This window comes from Haliotis cracherodii, unplaced genomic scaffold (genome assembly GCF_022045235.1).
Source record: "Haliotis cracherodii isolate W230 unplaced genomic scaffold, xgHalCrac1.p SCAF_10, whole genome shotgun sequence".
Lineage (NCBI taxonomy): Eukaryota > Metazoa > Mollusca > Gastropoda > Lepetellida > Haliotidae > Haliotis > Haliotis cracherodii.
This window is the reverse complement of record NW_027266265.1, coordinates 24,536,967-24,561,928: the sequence shown is the minus strand read 5'-3', so window position 1 is coordinate 24,561,928 and position 24,962 is coordinate 24,536,967. Positions and strand designations below refer to the sequence as shown.

Below are 24,962 nucleotides of genomic sequence, written 5' to 3'. Positions count from 1 at the left end.
AACTTTTCTAGATACATATACTTTAATATCCTATTTACAGCTGATTAGTTCTTGAATCTGGTCATGTGAGAATGGGTGAGGTTGTGGGACAGAATGGCATCTCTTTCACCGTCATCTGCAGCTGACTGCAAAAGTATGGGTAATTTAGACCAGTGGAAATCCGTTTTCTTCATGCTGCCTAGATGCTTGGAAGAAGGCCAGATAGAAGCAGGCTGCTAGAAAACCAGTGAGGTTTTTCATCTGTCTCTACAGCTTTGACAGAGATATGCACCCACTCTATTGTGGAGTCTCCAACTGCACTAGCTGAGATTCAGAAAAGTATCCAGCAGCACAAGTTGACCCAGAATCATCCCCAGGCCAAGAGGCCTCAGGGTTGTCCCCCCTCTTTGTACATCACTGGTTTAGGCTTGGCTGACTAACAAGCATGGTTTCCATGCAGCAAGCACCAGTAGAAGCCCTGATCCACATCCATCCAAGCTCATCAAGAATTGGAAAGCACCGTCCAGCCGTGACCATCAGTCACTGCATGGTTACCGTACAGACTCTACACAAGTCATGGATACCACTGGAAACGCCCAGCAGTGGTTCCTTAGAAGCAGCCTGTCTCAGGTACCATCACCAGAGAGGCCACAGCTACACTAGACCCTCAGCTTGCTTCAGTCAGTCATTTTTTTTCTTTGTTGTTTAACGTCACACTCAGCAATATTCCAGCTACATGACAGCGGTCTGTAAATAATCAAGTCCAGACCAGACAATCCAGTGATTTACATCATAAGCATCGATCCACTGAGTTGGGATACGAGGACATGCACCAACCAAGTCACCAAACCTGAACACCCGATCTCGTTAGTCACAAATTGTTTGATAGGCATTACTTAGATTGATTGAATATGGTTTTACGCCGCCTTTAGCAATGTTCCAGCAATATCACGGCGGGGGACACCAGAAATGGGCTTCACACATTGTACCCATGTCGGGAATTGAACCCGGGTCTTCGGCATGACGAGCGAACGCTTTAACCACTGGGCTACCTGACCACCCGGCAATACTTAGAAGTTGACGGATGTCAAGATAGACACAATTTTATGGATAACATAGTCACCTTTTACGACAAGCATAGTTGCCTTTGAGATTTATCACCTTAAACCAGATCTGCAACCTTAAGGAGAAGAACAAACTGCACTTTAAATGCTGTAGTATTCTGGTTGTTGAGGTCCATTGTTTTCAGCTTACAGGCGTCATACTCTCCTGTGGCCATCAAGCCAATGAAAATTTGCAGTAGTTGAGTAGAGATAAATTGCCTCTGCCTCAAATGTAAAGTTGCATCTGCCAGATGGAAGGTTGTCCTTTTCTAGACCCTTCATCTATTGATGAAAATTACTTCAAGTTAATGAGATCTCCCAGTATCAAGATGTCTTTGCATATGGCCAGGATCAAGGAGCTAGATACACCTCTTCATGAGTCCTATGAGGGCATCTCAGGGGATACACCAGTCATTGTGCTGATAGATCATTCTACTGTGCAACTACTCTGACCAGTGAGAACCATGATTTCAAGTTTCTATTACCCAATGATACGTGATCAGTGATTTGTTGTTATGCCGACAACAAGAGATGCACTTGTTCACAGAGCTGAAGTTTCTCAACAAAAAATATTGGTTACATCCACCAAAATTCCAGATGGAATCAGTACAGTAACTTTGAACTTCAGTCTACGTTCATTTTTACAATTTTTCTAGTTACTGTTCACTTGAATTACAGTGCTCTAAGAATTGTTCACATCCAGTTAGTGCATCTATATGGATACAAGAAGTTTTCTTTTCATCTGATGAGGACAAGAATCAGCTTGTGCCACTTTTTCTCATGCACCACTTATCCCTATGCTCGATGTTTGTTGCCACAGACAACAACAGAACTGTTTCTCCATTTCATCATTGGATAATATTGGTGTAGGACATACTTCTCTTTGTTCGTCACATCTCAACAACAGGTTTCCAGGGTACATTTTCCGGTATTGGACCTCTCAAAGTTAATGCATTCTTTATGATTTTGGACATGGATATTGTGCACGTCTTTTCCTCCTTGTTATGCCACAAAAGATGCAAACTTGTGGTTACACCAAATCGGTCTCCTATGCCCAATCTTAATTGTAAAAGAATCTCACAGAGAAAACAGGAGGTGGTGTTTATCTCTTGCAAGACATTATCAGATAAAGATATCACAAAAGCCACTGTCAGGGGATGATCCACAGCTGTCTACTCAATGTTTGGACCCATGAGACAAGAGACCCATAGCACTGAGGTTAATTGTTTTGTACAACGTACGGGAACCTGGAACACACTGTCTGTGGATAGATGGTCTTAAGTTCACAGGGGAAGCCTCAAAACACGTTTGTCAACCTATCTTTCATGGGACTTAAAATCTAGGGCCAGTAGTGGCAGCCATTCTATCTCTTGCTAAGTAGTTTTCCCTGCAGGGGTGGTAGAGAAGACGGAATGAGAGTTCCGACAGCAGCAGCCTTGAAAGGTGGGTTAACCTTTGATCATTATTGTCTAATGGGTGTAAGACAGATCTCAGGTTATCTATCGCCAGGAATCATGCTTTGTAGTCATGGCAGTGATGTCAAAGTCACCGAAAGTGGTCTCATAACCGAAAGTGACATCATCAGATCCGGCAGTGATGTCATCAGAACTGAAAGGGAAGCCATATTCATCATGTTCTGGAAGGATAAATTGATTTTGGAGCATATGATGATGTCACAGTTAGGAAATGGCTGCAGATGTAACTGTAGTTTGTTGGAAGTGTATCATATCTTTGCTCATCCTTAATATTATCCTCAATTTAGTCCTTTTGAGATGGGTCGATTCATTCATTATGAAAATATATGTATCAGGTTATCAGCTGAGAGAGGATATGGGATTTGCATGATTTATATGTTATTTACAAGAACTTGACCACAATGAAATTGCCAGTAGCAAAATAAACATTCTAAAACCTTTACTGGTAATGTTTGATATCTGTGTTTGATGGATAATGAATCAATTAGATTTAATTTTAGTGCTGTAGTTAAGTCTATGCAAAATTTGCATTTCGTGCTTTCATGTGGGTATGTGTGTATATATGTTCATCCTGTTGTAGTACTGATGAGAATCACTGAAACATTACATACCTTTCGCAAAGGTGGTAAAATGTTTTACGTATTAAATTATGACAAACTTCTCGATAGAAATCATAAAAAAATCAGACAACGCCATTTGGGAAAGGCACAACAACCAAAACACTCTCAATATTTCACCATGCTTTTACTCCAGCAAGGATAACATACATGATGGCCACCAGAAGTGGTCGTTGCGAAGTAACCGTAACGTTTTCCTAAAACTTATCCAAAGCCATACCAGCGGAACAACATTTTTTTCCCCTTAACATGAACATATATATGCAGAATGTTGCTCTCACACATAATGTGAACATCTGGTGAATATATCATGAGTAACTCTGTGTAGCAAAATGACATAGAGGTCAATGCACCAGCATTGTGTCAAATTAGGCACTGATGAAATGTCAAAGTTCAGATAATAGTCCTTGAACTTGGTAGGTGGATGTCTGGATCGTGTAAGCCGTTAGCTTGAGATGCAAGTGGTAACTAATGTGTCACTCATGTGTAAAGTATGCTGATTATCTGACTTACAAGGAGGGTTGTCTGGAGTTTGCCATACAGATGGGCGTGGGTACGTTGTAGGTCAGAGCTTTTGGACTGGATGGTAAGCCAGGCAGCTTGGCTTGTGTAACCTAATCTCACATCACCACAAAAATATCCTGGGTAGAGAAGCAAAGGATGTAGATTCTTCAGTCATTTGAACAAAAGAGCAGATTTGACAAAATTCATTTGCGCAATGATCGGGATCATTTCTGCTCATAAAGTCCGACGGGATCTTGGGCTTGCGGAGAACTCGCCATGGCATGGCTTCTCAAGGCTTGTTGTCGGTGAGGAACACTTATTTACGGAGTGATTGATGTAGTGTGAGAAGTTCCAAGTTTCTTGACCGAGCCATCAGTGACAATCCATAGATGATCACTGGAAAGTGGTGGAGTGATCATGTGGGTGGATGTAAGAGCAGACTGGGCAAAGTCTTCTAAGAGACGATCCATCCACTTTATCTTGTCCTGTGACTGCTGGCAAGCCTCAATACTGTCAAATGAACCAATGTTGGAAGCACAGTTAGGCAAAACATGGGCCAGTACCTTGTAAGTGTAATATTCGCACGCTTTAGGAATGATTTGTAGCACTTGAACTAGCCCTAGGCTGTTGCTGCCTCTGACGAATAAATAATGGAAAACGACATTCTGTGTTCCGTCTTGTATTTATTGCCATACATAAACAGTTGGTACATCCGGTAAAACAGGGGGTCCCCACGGCTAAGTCGCCAAGGGAGATTACTCTAATATGTTATACACCAACACAGCCACTAATGGCATAATGCAGTATGATAACAGTACATCCCTTTTCTTATAAAAAAAGTTGGACACATTGACAGTGAGTGAACTAAAGAGCACAGAAAATGACTACAAAGAGTAAACACATGATATTGATCATATTCAATTACTTCAATGATGCTTAACACTGCAAACTTGAATTACAACTAATAACTCAAAGGTTGTCAATTCTTGAATGTAAATTGTAACAAATATTGTGAAGTGGCCTATATAGCCTGACACTGACACAAACTTACTGTGGTCAACTGTTGTATAGTCTTACAATCATCATGAGCTAAAACTGGTAAAAACTACACTGAGGCAATAACCTTGGGTTTGACAACGTGTGATATATTGATTATTGGCACTGTCAATAACTTAATTTCTGGGGACTCTGTGTTAGTGATGGGATCGGTGATTTTACAGGGTCATCAGAGAGTTTGACCTGAGCTGTATTACGAGTACAGGTAACGGCTCTGTCAGTCTGTGGAACACGTGGTAACTCACTACTTGTGACATCAATGTTCATTTCAGGTATGTCATGTTTTTCATGTGTCTTTAGTAGGTGACATCCGTTGCGACGATATTCTGCTCCATCGCCGGTGCGAACGGTGTAAGACATGGAATTGTGCTGCTTTGTGACTACTGCAGGTGTCCACAAGTTATTGTGTTGTACACGAAATGCTTCTCCTGTTTTAAGGGGCAAAAGGGGCTTGGCAGCAGTATCGGAGTAGTGCTTTTGTTTCCTCCGACTTGCTTGTAGTACTTTCTGGTACTGAGAATGATCAACAGATTCAGGCAAAAGTTGATGTTGAGTACAAGGTAAGGTGGACCATAATCGTCCATCCATGAGTAGCTGAGAGGGTGATAGATTTGCCTCCATTGGGGTAGTACGGTACTCTAGAATACCAATGTGTGGATCTCTGCCATCTGTTTTTGCCTTGGAAAAAATGCTCTTGATGGTTTGGACAGTTTTCTCGGCAAAAGACCATTTGACTGTGGGAAATGAAGGCTTGATGTCTCATGCACAAAGTCCCATTTTTCTGCAAACTGAGCAAAGTCTTGTGAGTAGTACTGGGGGCCAATGTCAGATATCACCTTATCCGGTATCCCATGTCTCGCAAATACATCTTTGAGAGCATTGATGACAGAGGTGCTTTTGTTGCTGGGTAATTTGCAAACTTCAAAGTACCTGCTATAATAGTCGACAACGACCACAAAATCATGGGTGTCCCATAAGAAGAGGTCTGTGGCCACGGTTTGCCAAGGATGACTGGGGATGTCATGTGATATGAGGGGTTCCTTGGGGTTAGAGTTTCTTATCTCTAGGCACACAGAAAAGTTGAGTACAAGACTTTTGATATCATTTGACATTTTAGGCCAAAACAAAATGTCACGAGCACATCAGAGACACTTTTCAACTCCCATGTGTCCAGTGTGAATTTTGTCAAGCATGCTTGTCCTCAATGGACATGGGTATGGCAATTTTCTGACCCTTGAATATGATACCGTTCATGAAGGCAAGTTGGTCCCTGAAGTTCCGGAATTCAAGTATCGTCCCTGGACATAGATTCCTATGTTCAGGCCAATCATCTATGATAGTTTGTTGGAGTAAGGAGAACTGAGGGTCAGCTTCTGTGGCTCGTCTAATATCCTCCATCCTCTTGTCACTGACAGAAACATTTGATACTATCATATGGACATGTGCATCCATACCTTCTGAAAGGTGCGGATAGGTATCAGGCACTGACTTGCGTGAAAGGGTATCAGCTACTACTATTTCCTTCCCAGGTCTGTGTTCCACTGTGAAGTCATAGTTTTGTAGCTGCAACATCATACGCTGTAACCGAGCAGGGGCAACAGCAAGAGGCTTCTTCATGATAGAGATGAGAGGTTTATGATCGGACTTGACTTTCACATGCCGACCATAAACATACTGGTGGAAACGCTTATAGCCGAACAGGATAGCAAACATTTGACATAATTGCATAATTGACCTCTGTGGTGATCAATGACTTAGATGCATAAGCGACAGGCTTCCCATCCTGTAAGAGAGTGGCACCAAGACCATACTTGGATGCATCTTGGAGTGTTAGATCCTTGTCTGGGTCATAGTAGGCAAGAACTTGCCCAGGTGTCTGTGTGATGATATCCTTGATTCTCTGAAACGCTGTGGACTGAGGATGATCCCACACAAACTCAACGTCTTTGGGAAGGAGCTGTCGCAGAGGGCTGGTGATCTCGGACAGATTAGAAGCAAACTTGGCTAAATAATTCACAGTTCCAAGAATCGTTCCAATTCAGAGCGGTCACGTGGTGGATTCATTGAGCATATAGCAGAGACCTTGGATGGGTCCGGTCTGAGGCCTTCAGCACTCAAGATGAGTCCAAAGTATTGGATCTCTGTGACACCAACTTCAAGCTTCTCTTCGTTAAGCTTAATACGTTTGTCACGGGAGCGGGAAAGCATGTTCCGCAGGTTGTGATCATGCTCCTCTGGTGTAATCCATACACCAGAATGTCATCAACTATGGCTGCAACGCCATCTAGTCCTTCATAGGACTCGTCAATGCTTCGCTGAAATTCATCTTGCGCTGAACGTATCCCAAAGGGTAGTCTAAGAAATCTGTAACGTCCATAAGGGGTGTTGAACATTGTAAGAAATGAAGATTCCTAACCCAGTCTGATGGCCAAATATCAAGATCGAGCATCAAGTTTAGTGAAATAACGAGCCTGAGAGAGGCTTGGAAGGATGTCTTCAAGTGTTTTCATTGGGTAGTGTGGACGCTGTATAGCACGATTTAGGTCCAATGGATCAAGGCATATGCACAGTTTCTTTGAGTGTGGCTTTTCAACGATTACTAAAGAGTTGACCCATTCAGTTGGTTCATCAACCTTTGTGATAATGTTTGACTTTTCCATTCGATCAAGCTCGTCTTTGAGTCTCTTACGAAGTGCGACTGGAACTTTTCGTGGTGGGTGAACTACAGGGATAGCACACGGATCGATGTGTATCGTACATTCACCGGGAAAGAGGTTTTTCCAGATTTCTTACTCGACCCATAAATATCAACTGCACAGGTAAGTTGGAAAAGCTCCAATTCAAGGCATGTTTTGAGACAGGGTTTGATTCTGTCTCTACAACGTAATACTCATCAATCTGACAAGGTAAGCTACATGCACCGCTTAGAATGTGATCGACCACAGTTTCTACACTTACTATGTGTTTTGTCATCACTGTTTGATGATCTCCTATTTGGTGTGTTGTGAGGTTTTACTGGTTGTGATTTCTGCCGGGAATAATGATACTTTTTGTGTCGATGGGAATGATCACTGGCTGAAACTGTATGTACTTCAGGGTTGACCATTGTTTTCAACTGTTCCTGAGAGTATTCCAAACTTTGTCCCATTTGAATTTCTTTCTCGAGTGTCAATTTCTCCCCTTCATTTATCAATTTAAACGAAGTTTAGTAGATGATGTGCCGAACACTATGCGGTCCATCACCGTTTCATCAGACATATTAAATGCACAATCTGTAGCTAGCAGCCTTAATCTAGTCACAAACTGATCAAAGTGAGATGACCCCTGAACTTCGTAATTGAATTTGTACCTTGCAAAAACAGGATTCAACTTTGGCTGGAAAGTGCTGCATAGCAAGTGTAGTAAGTTTGAAGTAATGCAGTATGATAGCTGTACAGTAAGCACCAATGAAAGACCTCAACCCACTATCTTGATCAGGTGGTGGACACGTGGATAACTTAGATGTTCTATGCAGGCTAGCTCTGATTGTGCCTTGTTGCCATATCCATCCAAGTATAGTAACTGAGGACGGACCGATGAATGTCTTTTTGGCAGACAGTTTAGGTTGAGTTTGTTGATGTACAGTTCATCTAGGACACACCGCCAGTACGTCAAAAGCTCTGGAAGAGAATCAGCCCCACAATAGAGGTCATCTGCAAGTTTAGCAACCATCCCTTCCTGCTGAAGATCATCCAAAACAGGACACAAGAGCTCCTCAAGTGCTGTTTCAGAACCTGGTATTTCCAAGGCACTTCTTGTGTAGACACAGACTCCCATAAAAGGGTTTATCACACAAGGCCTAGTAAAGTTAGGATGGCCTCCAAATCTTGAAGTGGCAGTTCTCATGACCTTGACCTCTTCGGAAGTGCTGACCTCATCTAGAAGAGATGTTAGTGCCTGTGATATTTACGGTTTAACAGAGGATATTGTTCTTGAACGTAACTTTATGTGCCATAAAGTTGTTTGACCAATTGTGGCAAGTCTTGGTGGAGCAACTGGAGCCATGTAAGGACGATGAAAGTTTCTAGTGAAGGAGTCAATTCCTCATCTTCCTCATTGTTCCTGACAAGAGCTTGTTTAAATCCACTGGCTTTTCATCGGGTTGAACGTGTATATCACTGAAGTCAGGGAAATGCCCACCTGTTGACTGGAATACGTAGAGGAGACGTATAGTCTGCCAAATATTTTCAATGGAAGTGGAGGTTTTAACTATGAATCTCCACGAAATGAAAGGGCAACAGTTCCCTATCTGTCCCAACATCAATTCCAACATGTAACCTTCTGTTACATTCAGCAACTCTCTTATCGTCATCGACAAAGCCTCGTAGCAGTGTGGACGCCGCGATATAACTGGAATACTGTTAAAAGCGGTGTTAAACCCAACTCACTCACTCACTCACTCACGTAGCAGTGTGGTGTGAGTTTTCTTGCCCCATGTTGCGCCGGCAACAAGAAAGGGAGGGAAGTTAGGATCCAATGAGATTGTATACAGAGATCTGAGAACTGCTAAGAAGAAGGTGTAAAACATCACAGCCGAGAAATCTGCTTCCACCCCAGCATCTCCCTCTCCAGCTGATCCATCATCTCCTGTACTCTTATGAGTCTCATCCATCAACTGTTCAAAGAACAGCAGGAGATGATGAAGAGCATGTTTGAGACCTAGTTCTCAGTTCCATATGAAGAGATGAACAAGATCATGGAGATAGCTCTGGCAAAGAAGAATTCCCCGGTCATGAGACCACAGAGGGGGATGCCATCTGTCCAACCTTCATACACGGCTGTAGGGCCAGCCGACTGACCAGCCATCCAACCAGCTGGGTATAAGCCAGCAGGCTTGGTTATACCAAGAGACAGTACCGTACAGGAGCCGCACGGTATCCAAGGACCAGCCGTCCACGGCAACCAAGCCATCAAGCCAGCTGACCAGCCAGATGTTAAACCAGACCGTATGGTCGTTGCATGGACTACTTGGGCCAGCCGCCCAACCAACCGACCAACTGTCCAGCCAGCTAGATTGTCTTTTTCAGACCCGATTATTCCCAAGTCTGGATGTCTTCACAGCTATTATGAGTTCAGTGTCAACAAATACTGGCAGAGATTCGTTCAAGAGTTGTTTCCTGGTAAACCAAGAGGTTGATAATGTCACTACCAATTTCTGCTCCCAAGACATTCAACGGCAAATTGGACAAGATACAAGGAATGATTCCAAGCATCAACTATCAGCCAAGTTGGCGATACGACAAGCATCAGTTACTTTTCAGGAATCATGATGTTTCTTGAAATCTCAAGCCGTCAGACGCAGATTTCATCTCGTCGGAGCCAAGCTAGTGGCAGCAGATCTGGCCGTCAGGAAGCTACTAAAGAAGTAAGCCATTCGGAGACTAATGGAAACCAATAAGACCAAGGTTTTATTCATAGTTCCGAAGAAGAATACAACTGATATGAGAATGAGAATTGACCTGAAGACCCTCAACTGGGTCATCGTTCATAACACCAAACCAGTCATCACTTTTTTCATGGGGATCAACTTGCTCCTACACCGTCAACATCACAGTTCCTACTCAGAACTTGGACACACCACTGGTCTGCCACGTGTAGAGCTTGAAACTAGTCGACTCAAGATACGGGATTACAGTTTACTGAGCAGGAAGAATTATATGTCACGTGTCAAGACTGACTGTAAACATCCTTTGACCGTAATCAGGTCAACTGACCTAGTGGGATTTGTGCAGTATATTGTACAGACTGACTTACATGATCACTTGTGCTTAACACTACAGCCACTTGACCAGACACTGTACAATCATGTGCCGATTCACAACTACTGCGAATCCTGCATGCACAGTGAACACACACTAAGCACCATCGTCCCCCGATATAATGGGAACACACAAAGCCCAAGAGATGGAAATGATCTTTTAGACCAAGTAATTTTTTATATTCAAACTGTCCTATGTGATACAGAATGGGTGCGCCTATACGTCTACCAGGGATTTGGCATTGGTTTGCTGACAGCACAGTTTTCACATTTCGTCATGTCTGTGAAGATCTGGGGTATAATAGGTCTTCAGCAACCCATGCCTGCCAGAAAAGGTGATGATGATTGTCGTAAGAGGCAACCAACGGGATCGGGTGGTCAGGCTCACTGACTTGATTTGAAGCATGTCATCGATCCCAATTGCGTGGATCCATGCTCAAGATATCAATCACTGGGTTGACTGGTCCAGACTTGATTATTTACAGACTGCTGTCATATAGATGGAATATTGCTGAATGCGGTGTAAAACAACAAACCAAACCAAGCCAAACCCGACATCAGCGCATAAATTGACTGAAGTGGACAAGCTGACTCCATCAGTTGTCGGATGGAAGCAAGACATATTCACGGGAAACTGAACAACCTTGCCGACAGCTTTCCCGCCAAGAGAGAATAGTGGCAACAGAATGGATCTCACATCCCCATATTTTGCTTGGTCCAACTTATGACCTACCTAGGCTTCCTAGTCAATCCTTCCAAGTCCAAGACTACTCCGGTTCAAGACGTCATATACATCAGAGCAAGATTCCAGCTTGAGAGAGGTTATCTATGTCCACCAGAGGTTTGTTTCGACAAGACTATAAAGATGATTTAATCACTTTAAAGTCAACCCAGCAAGTCTCTGAGGTAGTGGATGTCTCTTCTAGGCAACTTAACATCTCTACAGGATATGACCTTTGGAGGAATGCTGATGCTAAGTCTTCTACAGACATGGATCAACTCTATACTATCTCACAGCCTGGTGTTCCAGACTCAGTTACCGCCCAGATTACACGAGACCTCCATTGGTGGAATCACAGAGAGCATGTGATGAGCGGCATCCATCCAGAACACCATCTAGTCACAGACACATCAGATTCAGGATGGGGAGCCCATAATGGATGATCTCACAGTACAGTGATCGTGGAATATAGAGGAACCTTCATGTCAACTGCAGGGAAATGAAGGCTATCTATTACACCATCCTGGAATGGAAGATACATCTTTACCAATCATCTGTTCTCATAGCCACGGACAACACCACGGTAGTGACCTACATTCCGAACAACCAACTTCCAGTTTATGTCAGTCCAGTTCCTGATCCAAGAGCTCACCAGATCGATGCACTATTGGTGGATTTGACGAATCTAATCACCTACGCATTCCCACCATGGTCTCTCTTGGACAAAGTCATCCACAAGGTGGAGGAGACATATCGTGTAATAATACACGCAGATGCAGACATCCGGATACTCTGAGCTTCCATCAGAAGTTGTAGCAAGATAACTGAGACCTTCATTCTCCCTTACTTATGACAACAGATGGGACAAGTTCATCCTTTGGAGAACACGACAAGGGATTATAACTAATGCTTTATCCATCCCTATGGTAGCAGTTTTTCTACTACATCAACATCAAGACAACAAATTCTGACATGGGATGATAGAAGGTTATAGATCAGCCCTTCATTCTGTACTTCAACATGACAGATTATGAATCGGAAACCATCCCATTCTAAACAGACTAATGAGATCCTTTCGACTAGAAGATGGAAGTGGAATCTATCTGTGGTACAATCGGCACTGTTAACGGAACCTTACGACCCCATGGCTAAGCTACACAACTCCAAAAAGCCAGGAAAGTGTCTTTCCTCCTAGCCATGGCAACATCAACAACAGATTCAGAATTACATGCCTTACTACTATTCTAGTCTCACCCATGATCAACATTGGACCGCAATAACTCTAAAATTGCTCCCAGACTTCGTAGCCAAGAATCAATCTACCATGATGAGACTGTTGGGCCATAGACACTATACTATTCCTGCATTAGGACAAACAGTGGATCGCCCAGATAGACTTTTATGTCCCATCAGAGCTCTCAAGTTCTATCTCGCGGCTACAGACCCACATAGATGCCATCAAAGGAGACTCTTCTTATCTTGTAAGATTAATTCCAACAAGGACATCACCAAGGCTACAATAGCAGGCTAGCTAAAAGCTACAGTTGCATCAAGTCAAGCTCATTCCACGCCACGTCTCGGATCCTGCTCAGCTCACGAAATCCGAACCCCAACCAAGAGTCTCGCTTCATTGACATCAATCTCATAGTCAGGCAGCTTAGGACCAGATTTCATAAGGATTGGGACAAGCCAGATTAAAGCACATATTTTTTTTCTACATGCTCTCCATTACCATAGGTTTCAATTTTTGATGGGGCCACTTCATCAAGGTGACGGATCTTGGATTTCTAAAATGACCGCTCTGAAAAAAGTGTCAATATCTTGGCTTCCAAACCACTTAGAAGGTCAATATTGGCGTCCAAATATATTTTCTGGTGCATGGAATACAAAAAAAGCTATTTAAAATGTCACTAGAGGACTATTTGTGCCAATAATCACTCAATATGTTCATTCTTTCAATGTGTCCATATAATTTTCAATTCTGTTCCTAAGCGTCCACACATATTACATTCCAAAATGTATATATGAAATAATACAATACAATAAGTAATCAAGTTCCAACGCATATGTTTAATCAAGTTATCTTTCACATTTGCAACTACAAAGCTCTGTGCATTTCCAGTGTGCTTTCTTGCATGAGCACAACATCCGTATCCGCAGTGCGTCCCAAGCAGGTAGAACAGCCATGCTCTAAGGCATCAAGCAGGTGAATCAGTAGAGAATTCTTTTTGATGGGCTCATGAAAGGAGTATGTGTGGTCGCTAACAACTGTCTTATGGTACTTGTTGTACTGATCCCAGCCCACTGATTCCACAGTGCGGACTGTCTTTACCACAGACTCGTCAATCACATTTCGTGTGTCCAACATTATAAGTTCGGGGATATCACCTAAGAACGGATGGCTCATCCTACTGATGGTGTCCACAAGAGCTAGTGCTTGCTGTTTTAATGTCCGTGTAGACATTCCTTCTTCATGGTGCCGTTTTTGATTGTCTTCTTTTGAAATGGACTCCTGCTCAAACTCTTTAAGAAGTGGTGCTTGTTCTGGCCCTGTGATCATTCCCTTCTTGAATGGTAAGGGATTCTCGGTGAGTCCCACTGCACCCCCAGAACCCTTCACCAGATTGTTATTTTGCTCATGAGCCTGATCTATTGGCATGCTTGAGAATCGGTTATCTTGGGAACAACCCGAAGAAGCTTTGAGACAAAATATGATCACCAACATTTTGGCAGCCTTGGCCAGAGTCAGTGCATCCTCTTCATAGTCACACTTCAAAGCCTGCTTCAGCATTTCCTGCATTCCCTGTTTGATAACAAGTATCACATTCTTTCCATCACCCTGTACCTGGGCCTGGGGAAAGTAGTTCAGGACTTGTTCCTTGAAGTAAGCCTTGTTGATGTCCTTTCGGACACCAAGATCGAGCAGGCGGTTTTCTTACAGTTTGTGCAGGGATGAAAACTTGTAGTAGAATGAACCACCTTCCACATGGGTGACGAGCTCAACAAAGGCTCTGGCTTAGATTTTCTGCTCTTGTTTCTGACTGTCAGAGGACTGTCTTGGAGGTTCCTCATTAGTGAACGAATTCGATTTCCGAGTCAAGCCAAGCAAGCCAGGTGATATTTTGCATCTATTGAAATGATGTCACCACACTCAATTCTGGACAATAATTCAGTTTCATGCAGGTCTGTGCCCATAACCCTGACATTGTCATCTGCCTTAAGAGTCCTGAACTCGTGAACTCGCTCTTTGCAGTTTGTTAACATTGAATTTTGTGCTCGATGCCTGACGAACTTGTCCAGATCATTGTCCTTTCCAAAGTGAGGGGTACTGGCAATTTATTCAGATCCCTGAAAGTATTCACAGTAAGGATTTGTATGGCTCAGATCTGTCTTCAGTTCCCAGTACATTTAAAGGGCATTGGAGTGCTTCAGTGTTAGGCTGTGGGCATACGATACACAATGCCCAATCCATTATGTGGACGAATGAAATTTGTAACAATAAATGATGGTCTATTACAACAGTACATATTGGCACAAATAGTCATCTAGTGACATTCTAAATATCTCTATTGCATTTCTTGCTCCAGAAAATGTATATTTTGACACCAATAATGACTTTCTAAGTGGTTTGGAAGCCGAGATATTGGCACTTATAGATTTTACATGGTGGCCATTTTGGAAATCCAAGATGGCCACCATCCGCCACCTTGATGAAGTGGCTCCCATCAAAAATTCAAACCTATGGTAATGGAGAGCATGTGGTAAAAAATGGTGCTTTTATCCGGTATGTCCCCATCATCTTGCTAAGCTGCCTGACTATCACAAAACACCTTCACCGAGACTTAACCGGAAGTGACATCAGCACCGGAAATAGCAGAACAGGGTTCATCTATTTAGAAAATGATGTCTTTGGGTAGAAATAGACCTAGAGAGACGGTAGCACCTAGAAAAGGGGAAGTGACATACCGGGAGTGGCATCAGAACTGATGTGATGTCGACACCAGTATTAAGGTCACAAAATCCAAATTTAACAAGAAATGATGTCATTAAGGAGAAATAGGTTAGAAATGACATCATTATCATGATCAAGATCAGAAAATATAACGATAATTCTAGTGAAGATATCACATATTTGGCTGATTCTTGACACATTTCTCCTTTTCAAGTCAGAGGAAATTATCTCAAGTAGGATTAGAATCAGTAAATAATGGTTTCCAGAAGAGGATTGCTGTCAATTACCCAGGGTGTTACTAGAAACAAATTGGACTTGGCATTTCATACTCCCAAATTTAAGAGATTGACACAACATTCTTTCCATTCACTGTCATTGAGGTTTTGTGTCAGTCCCAGAAGATCAGAATGTTATTAGCCCTTGGGAGCATTGTTTTGGTTTTCGACCAAGCATTTTATGCAAAGGCCACTGAAAACATTTTGAAACAGAAGAAGCTATTCTCTGAATTGTTCCTTTGTTAGACGTATGTCATAGCGACTGATTTACGACATCCATTGTCTGAAGAACATTTGATTGCAAAGGCTCATTACCCTGGAGCCATGACATCTATATGCCTTGAAACACTTAATTGCTGTTATTTATTAGATGCTAATCCTATTTGTTAATCCCCATTTTTGTGTACATCGACCGTCTGCCATCCTGAACAGGATGTGCAAGTATGTCACTGATGATTTACTGTTTACATTTATATTTATTACTTACTAAATGTCAGGTGACCTTGGCTATATAAGCCTTGGTCCGGAGAGATTGAGAGAGGAGAGAAGGGGTTTGACTCTCTTACCACGCAGACCTCTCTCCCACAGCCCAGAGTGTGTACCGACTCTCTGTGGCTCCCTCAGTTATTTTCTAAGTATATTGTAAATTGTTAATTGTTCTTGTAAATAAAATTGTGATTAGTCTCCTGTGACTCCGGCTCTTTGCTGACTAATTCCCCAAGCAAAACAGCACGCCATTTGAAAGGTATTGTTCACCCAGAACAGTTCCATGATAATTCATAAAAGCACTTGATCTGAATCTAATTATTATAGGATAACTTAGTATAAATGTTATACCATGATAGAAGTCCTAATGGTGTGGCATCTGCAATATAATTTCTGACAGGTGGTAATATTTTAAGCGGGAGTCAAATTTCATGACGTTTTGATCTCTGATGACCTACATTATTACTGTATTAGCCCAAAATTACTTACCAACATGTAGAGCATCAGGTTACCAACATTTGAGTGGTCATACTTCGCCATATGACTATTGCTTGTAAAGTTATTCCACTTTCTGGTTTCCCCTACCCTGAAATCTATTCCCATGGATTCGACTCTGGGGTCCCCCTATATATGTGGTGATTACTACCACTTAGCTGTGAGTCCCAGATTGCCTTCAAAGTTTTTTTTCCTCTATGGATATGTAACTTTCAAAAAATCATACTGAGATTTTACCACCCCAGGTGGTACCAATATCTGGTCTGGCTCATGGACTAAAGTGATCTTCTTCTGTGGCACAGTGTCTGGTTGTCCATTCGTTGTTAAGTTTTGCATTTTCAACAACTCTAAAACAACAATGATCCCAGCTATGGTGTCTCTAAAGCCTGCTCTCAGAATTCATTAAAATATTAAAATGTGTCTTCCAATTGTAAAAAATTCTATTTTAAAATATTATGAATTACAACTTTGATTCAACCTTTACAGAATGATTTCACTAAAATGAAAATACTGTCATTGGCATTATAAGTCAAACTTGGGGCAAAATTGGAAAACCATATATAGACCCCACCGCACACTTGCCTGCCATCATGTTTCATCAGTATCAGTGCCATGGACAACAAACCTGACTTCAAAAAGAAATTGTTTGGGAGAGACATTGGAGGTGGTTGTTGGTAGGATGATACAGGCAAAGTTTCACCATCATTCTTTTGATATCAGAGAAAATAGTGAAAGAACTTAAAGCAGGCTCAAATTATTGACGGATGACACGCCAGCATGTTTTTCCATTTGACTACTGTGATAGTAACCCCATGGCTGGCCAAAGACAAAACCGTCATTGCTTTGGCCCTTGAGGCAAGGATAGAAACATACTGCACTTAAAAGAGTCTTTTGTGATGGACTTCATGGGTACAATGTGTGAAGCCAATTTCAGAGAGATAGAATGGTTTCAAAACCAGAACATAACACCTTGGTCATTCTTTATTTTGACACTTCAGTGGTCATCAAATCGCTCTGAGCCATTACTATTGTTGAATTTTGTTATCCACAGTAACACATAATAAGCTCTCTACTCTTGCTTTAATGCAGTATTTGTGTCTTTAACGTGCTTGAACACCTTAGGCCTATGGACATGCATCAAACTGTTAGAACTCAGCAATAAGTAGACAATATGTTCAGTGTGTCTCAGTCTGTGATTTGCAGACTTTTGAACAGGATTTGCAGACACAGAAAAGAGTTCATCTTACTGACCAGCCCATTAGAATTTTTCAGAGGCAGCTAATCTGCCAGCATTAACAAAGCGTCACATTCTAGGCAGAATGCCAATGGTGTTCAGAGTGTATGGTCTTGTGTAATGTATTTTAAATGACTACAGCAGAAAAAATGACAATAATGCAATGGTCAGCCTTGTGTCATGACCTTTCCCAATAATGTCTGGTGCATGATTGGGAGATGTCAACATCCAAGGCCAACCACTACGTCAGACAAACTGGGCCATGTGCTGTAAGAGGAGTGGACAAGACTCCCTCAAATTGTTATTGTCATTGTCAAACGAAGTTGCCGAAGTACTTATTATTATTTTACCCAAGAATGTTTTGCATCAATTTTTTTAACCTCATGATAGATATCTGTTGCATTGTAAGTTACAGAGCCCTGTGGATCTATCTTCTATTGAGTTGGGATTTGTCATTACAGACCTGCATGAAGTTCACACAGTGTGTTACACAAGGACTGCACTGCCATCATCCCCGCGACTGCTTCTTCTACCTGAGGGACAATGATATTGTTGAGTTACAGAGGTTGCTGCAGGTAGGAATACACATGATGAGAACTTTTATATCCCACTATTTGCCATCGAAATACTTTTAGGAATAAGTTAGGAGTTGTAGAATATGTTTTTATTATTTAACTAAAGCATTTATCCATGACATAAGCTTATGACATTAAAACTTTAGGTGAGCAGGTGTTTACAAAACAACATGGATACCTGTGATGATGGAGGCAATGTTTTGATAGATGAAAGGGGAAGAGCTACAGTGCTATCAGTGTTGCCAAATGGATATTACAGGTTACCGGTACAGGTTGATGGTATCCAATATGTATTTGACTGTGATGAAGGCAGATTATGTAAAATTCCCTGTGACCAACGTTTCGTCATCAAAATACCATTGTCGAGCATGGCGAAGCAGATGGCAAACACAAAGCCTAAAGATGCCCGAGATAGATTTGTCACTGTTTTGGACGTCATGATCGATGGCGTGATCCTAGACAATTAAAACAAAAACACAGCCAAGAAAACTTTGTATGATTTGAAACTGTTTGATAACTTTCTAAAAGTCCCAAAAGAAATTCACCAAATGCATGAAATACCCCCAAACGAACTAAACACACTTCTATGCAAGTTTTTCAATTTAGCAAAAAACATTTGGGGTAAATTATGAACCAAACAGTCTCACAGGATTTCAGAGCAGCATTGGGAATTCACTAGAACGAAGGGGTATGGCTATTCCCTCACGTCATCCTTAGGAATTTTGAGATCACATGAGGTATTAAAGGGGAGGAAAATTGTCTCTACTTTGCAATCCATTTCAGGTTAAGAGGTGTCAATGATCACTACAACATGTGTTGGGGGGACATCACCTTGCATGTTGATCACAAATATCTTGAACTGTCCATGAGACAAGAAAAGAATAGGTCTGATGACAATCCTCGTGATTGTGACGTAAGGCCCAAAATCCCTCTCGGTGCCCTGTGCAGGTGTCTATGTTGTATGCCTCCACGTGTCCGCTCGATTTCTGTCGAGATGATGATCCCTTTTAAAGGCATGCCTAAACCTGACGATCAGTGGCTTATCTGCTATCATACTGGGAAAACAAACTTTCCTCTCTCCTGAAAAACATGTGCGAGGCCGCTTGTCTCCAAACATCGAAACCACTCACTAATCACTCTGCACGCAAACACCTTGTGCGAAAGTTGAATGACAATAATGTTCTGCCAAATCAAATAATGCAGATAACTGGTCACAAAAACTTCCATTCTATGAACAATTACTGCCATATTAATCCTGACAAGCACAAGCAAATATCAAACAATAATTTGCAAAACACTCCATCCCACACTGTGACATCCCAGCTTGTTGATAAAACTCCCGTCATGTAGAGCGGCCCCTCACGTAATGTTCAAATCGCAAGTAGACAACACAGCCAGTGATCTCAAATTATAAATGTTTCTGGTGGTGTCAACATGGTGGTTTGTTGGCAACATTACTGGTGGAAACATAATCATTGATCTTGTTAACCTCCAAGCCCGGTCCCAGTCAAAAGACGCTGGATTGTCATTGAAAGTGACACCGACTAAAGCATACTCTGACCTCTCCTCCCATGAGACATTCTTCAAGTGAGATAAGTGAGCAGTTTGATTCGAAAGCTATGTATCAGTGAAATTACACCAGAGATATAATCATATGACACAGAATAGTTGTTGTTACCGATCATAAAGTTTCAATTATTTTGCAAAACTCTGTTCAAGTGTTTTGGGTTTTTTTGCCCAGCAAAGGAATATGCCATGAAGGAGTTGAGAGGGTGTTTATTTTGGTTCACAGTAACTTCACACGGCAATGGAAAACATGTATCACTACGCATGATCTATATATAAGATTTCAACAAGTTTCTGATGTTACTTTTAATGCATTTATTTCTTGAAAGGGAAACAGTAATAACAATAATGTGAAAATGATAAACAGAATTCGTCACGAGTGTTTTTTTATATGGGAAATTTTAACTGAGTTTTAGTAAATCAGTATTTGCGGAGCCCTGGTGATGAATCCTCAGTCAGTTATCTCATCTCAGTTCACATTAGCCATACTTTTAAACATGTTAAACCTACACAGGGGAAAAATGTCCAAGCAAAATATTTACTTGGACCTGGTCTCAGCCACCATTGATGCATGCACATCACCAGGGACTTCACGACCAATGCATGCACATCACTATGTACTTCACATCATGACCAAACCATGCACATCACCATGTGCTTCACATCATGACCAAACCATGCACATCACCATGTACTTCACTTCATGACCAATGCATGCATATCACCATGTACTTCACTTCATGACCAATGCATGCATATCACCATATACTTCACTTCATGACCAATGCATGCACATCACCATGTACTTCACATCAAGCCATGCACATGCACATCACCATGTACTTCACATCATGACCAAACCATGCACATCACCATGTACTTCACATCATGACCAATGCATGCACATCACCATGTACTTCACATCAAGCCATGCACATGCACATCACCAGGGACTTCACATCATGACCAAGCCATGCACATCACCAGGTACTTCACTTCATGACCAATGCATGCACATCACCAGAGATTTCACATCATGACCAAGCCATGCACATCACTATGTAATTCACATCATGACCAAACCATGCACATCACCATGTACTTCACATCATGACCAATGCATGCACATCACCATGTACTTCACATCATGACCAAGCCATGCACATCACCATGTACTTCACTTCATGACCAATGCATGCACATCACCATGTACTCCACTTCATGACCAAACCATGCACATCACCATGTACTTCACATCATGACCAAACCATGCACATTACCATGTACTTCACATCATGACCAAGCCATGCACATCACCATGTACTTCACTTCATGACCAAACCATGCACATCACCATGTACTTCACATCATGACCAAACCATGCACATCACCATGTACTTCACTTCATGACCAATGCATGCCCATCACCATGTACTTCACATCATGACCAATGCATGCCCATCACCATATACTTCACATCATGACCAAGCCATGCACATCACCCGGGACAACACATCATGACCAATGCATGCACATCACCATGTACTTCACATCATGACCAATGCATGCACATCACCAGGGACTTCATATCATGACCAATGCATGCACATCACTATGTACTTCACATTATGACCAAACCATGCACATCACCATGTACTTCACATCTTGACCAAACCATGCACATCACCATGTACTTCACATCATGACAAATGCATGCACATTACCATGTACTTCACATCATGACCAAACCATGCACATCACCATGTACTTCACATCATGACCAATGCATGCACATCACCATGTACTTCACATCATGACCAAACCATGCACATCACCATGTACTTCACATCATGACCAATGCATGCACATCACTATGTACTTCACATCATGACCAAACCATGCACATCACCAGGGACTTCACATCATGACCAATCCATGCACATCACCAGGGACTTCACATCATGACCAAGCCATGCACATCACCAGGTACTTCACATCATGACCAATCCATGCACATCACCAGTGACTTCACATCATGACCAAGCCATGCACATCACCAGGTACTTCACATCATGACCAATGCATGCACATCACCATGTACTTCACATCATGACCAAACCATGCACATCACCAGGGACTTCACATAAATATGATCAGGCTAGCCCTACCTTTCAAATATAAACACACTATCTCCTCAATCAACAAAGCAATCCAAACTGAAGACATAGAATACAGCGATGTAGTATGGAATAATAAAGCAGCTTGTTTGAATTAAAGCATTTACAATACTCACTAAAGTGAGTGAGAAGAGGCAGACATTTTAAACATGATGAATATTATATTCTCTTAAAAATAAAGTAGGGAATTATGAAATATAATGTTAATACCAAGTACAGTACAGTGTGAACACGCTTGTAATGAACTGACGGATATAACATACTTTTTTTGGTCCTGGACTTTTGCTGTTAATTTCCTGTATATTTGTTCAGAACTATGGTTATAACGAAACTAAAATTAGTGGTCCCTTTGAGTTTGTTATAACCATAGTTTTCTGTATTAGAACAATGATAAGTGTTTACGCAAGAACATTAATGTCCAATAGTTTGCACGTGCCTCATTCCTGGTTTTGACACTTTCAAGAAAGGTAAATTAAGCTCTGTGGACCAGTCAATCTTCTTGATTCTGCTTATCATACAGTTGTTATTTACTTGATTTATTCTTTGTGTGTGTATAAAGTAGCGATGTGGAGCCTGCAATGTGTAGTTCGAAACTGGCAGATATCAGTGTCGCAAGGTTAGAGGGTGTTATATCCTAACTGGAGTAGTGGCAGCGCAAAATGGACCAGCGCCTGACAAAGAAGACATTTAACAAACACATCTTCTAGTCTTGTGTTCCACAAAACATGAATGCCTCGTCAGGCACAGAATTCGGCCTGGAAAATGCATGAATCTGTAACTATAGCCAATGCACAACATGCCCCCAAATTGTGGTGCCTGAGCAAGGCGACATTTTTTTTATTTCTTGGTTTACAGATTTCAAACTCATTTTAAAAGTGAGGTAGAATAATAAAAAATTAAAAAGAGAGAAATTTTTTTTACTTGAATTTTGTCCTGAAAAGTTAGGTAGTTATAAGAAAAATATTCTGGAGTAACAAATTAAAACAACTCAATTTTTCAAGAACATTTTATAATATCCCTGGCACTCAGCTTGTGCACAAATGGCAATATAACAATATTCCTGCTATTTTGGCAGCATGGGCAACATTTAACTCTTTCAACACCAGCCAACCAGAAGATTACTGCTGTGACACCAAGTTCCCAGAGACTCTTGTGTGATAGATGAAGACAAAGCCATTTATCAAGGAAATTATCTCTTTGCTACTACATGTTTGGCCATACACTATTTGAAAGGTCTTATTAATCCTATTGTTTATGAATATGATAGTTATGTGTATTACATTATTTAAATAATTCATTAACAACTTATTAAAGTTCGTTTTAAATATAAATAATGAAAGCTAAAACATTCATAACGTCCAGATTAAGGACCAATAAAGTGAAAATTTAACGATTTTCGGCAAATATAAGATTTCATAAAATCCACATACCTATTTCTTTTTTATTTTCATTTGTTTACGTAGTCGAAACTTTATTTCAAATCTAACATTTCCCAATGATAGTGGCTGTCCGCTCACTAACATGAAGGAATACCTCCATTTTCGAAGCTTCGTATGAATAACGCATACTGCCATGTCAGTATACATTATAAAAACTTATATTGTTTCACCGACATAATCTGCTACAAGGTTCGTGATTGGTCAAATTTAAACATGTGACCTAAGGCAGCCAATCAAATTATAGCAACGGTCGTGTCCTTAGGTATGATAATTTTCATACTTTGACGAAAGGTTTGGTTTAAATCATATTATTTTGAACGTTTTAAAGGGGCACTGATCAAAGGAATTCCCCGGGACTGGCTGTTGCCTTTGTTATTGTTTTTCCCGTGAGTACCCGGATGATATAGCAGAAACCCTGATTAGTTCGCAACCTGTGCTGCTCAATTCGTAAGCGCATTTGTCACTTTATTGATAGTATAAGGGCGTATGGTCACATTGATCAACAAAATGAAATACAGTTTTGGAAATAATAAGGAAATGTAGGTATCTTTGTGGGTAGCATCGGTAATGGTGATGAAGTTTTGATAAGTCACTTGCTTGGTAATTGTGCGATTTTCGTTTACACTATTTTGACTTGCAACACAAAGTAAATATTTCTCCTGAGCATTGCTTATTTTATCGTGTTTATATTTTTACAGTCAAAATGTGCAAAATTTTCACTTAGGAACTTTATTAAACGCCTGAAAATTCAGTTATTTTACAAATTGACTGAAAAATATGTCCATCTGTATTATCATGACAACGAATTCCAAACATTTTTATGTTTAATATCATCACCAATAGACTGAAAATGTTACTATGAAAAGTACATTTCTACATTGTTTGGCTTCTAATCATACATAATAATCTATTGTGATGTTTTTAGGCCCTATTGATGTCTTAATCAATTTTGGTCAATCTGTTAAAGAAATGGACAGATTTTTCAGTCAAAATGACTGAAATATTTACACATTTTATAAATTGCCTGAGAGAATCACATTTTACAAATTGACTGTAATATATAAAGGAAAAGACTTGTGAAAACAATGTCTATCGCGCATCGAAGAATTTCCCAACCAAGACGTAGAGGAACAAGAATGAATCTGTCCAATGCTACTGCAAATGAAGTAAAACAAAATATCATAATTACAACCTACCAAATTTATGTGTTTAATTTTAGGCAGCTTCCTTGTTCGAGGAATGTATCCGTGAATATCCACACAAAGGAACAATATCCCAAACTTCTGCAGCTGTACAAAAAACGTATTCGATGTCACGTGTCTCTGTAACAATCAAATATTTTAAACTATATATATCGTTTCGGGATATTATAACCCGCGTTCGTTTCTCAACTGATCACTTCGATTGTTTCAGGTGTTTCACATAGATGTCAAGTCTCAAAGGTCGGCTGAGAAAGCCCATGTGACAACTATTTTCATAACGTCCACGGCTCCTAAAAAAATCCATTGAGT

General features: G+C 41.0%; 1 protein-coding gene across 2 annotated transcripts in view; it reads left to right on the top strand.

Annotated features, from left to right (window-relative positions):
* Positions 1–24,962, top strand: part of LOC139454195 (E3 ubiquitin-protein ligase RNF31-like) — a 247,916-nt gene that overhangs the window by 191,593 nt on the left and 31,361 nt on the right. For both annotated transcript variants that reach the window (XM_071235763.1, XM_071235762.1), the window contains one exon: positions 18,156–18,269. In XM_071235763.1, coding sequence (XP_071091864.1) covers positions 18,156–18,269 — 114 coding nt within the window. The remainder of the gene's footprint in view (positions 1–18,155; positions 18,270–24,962) is intronic.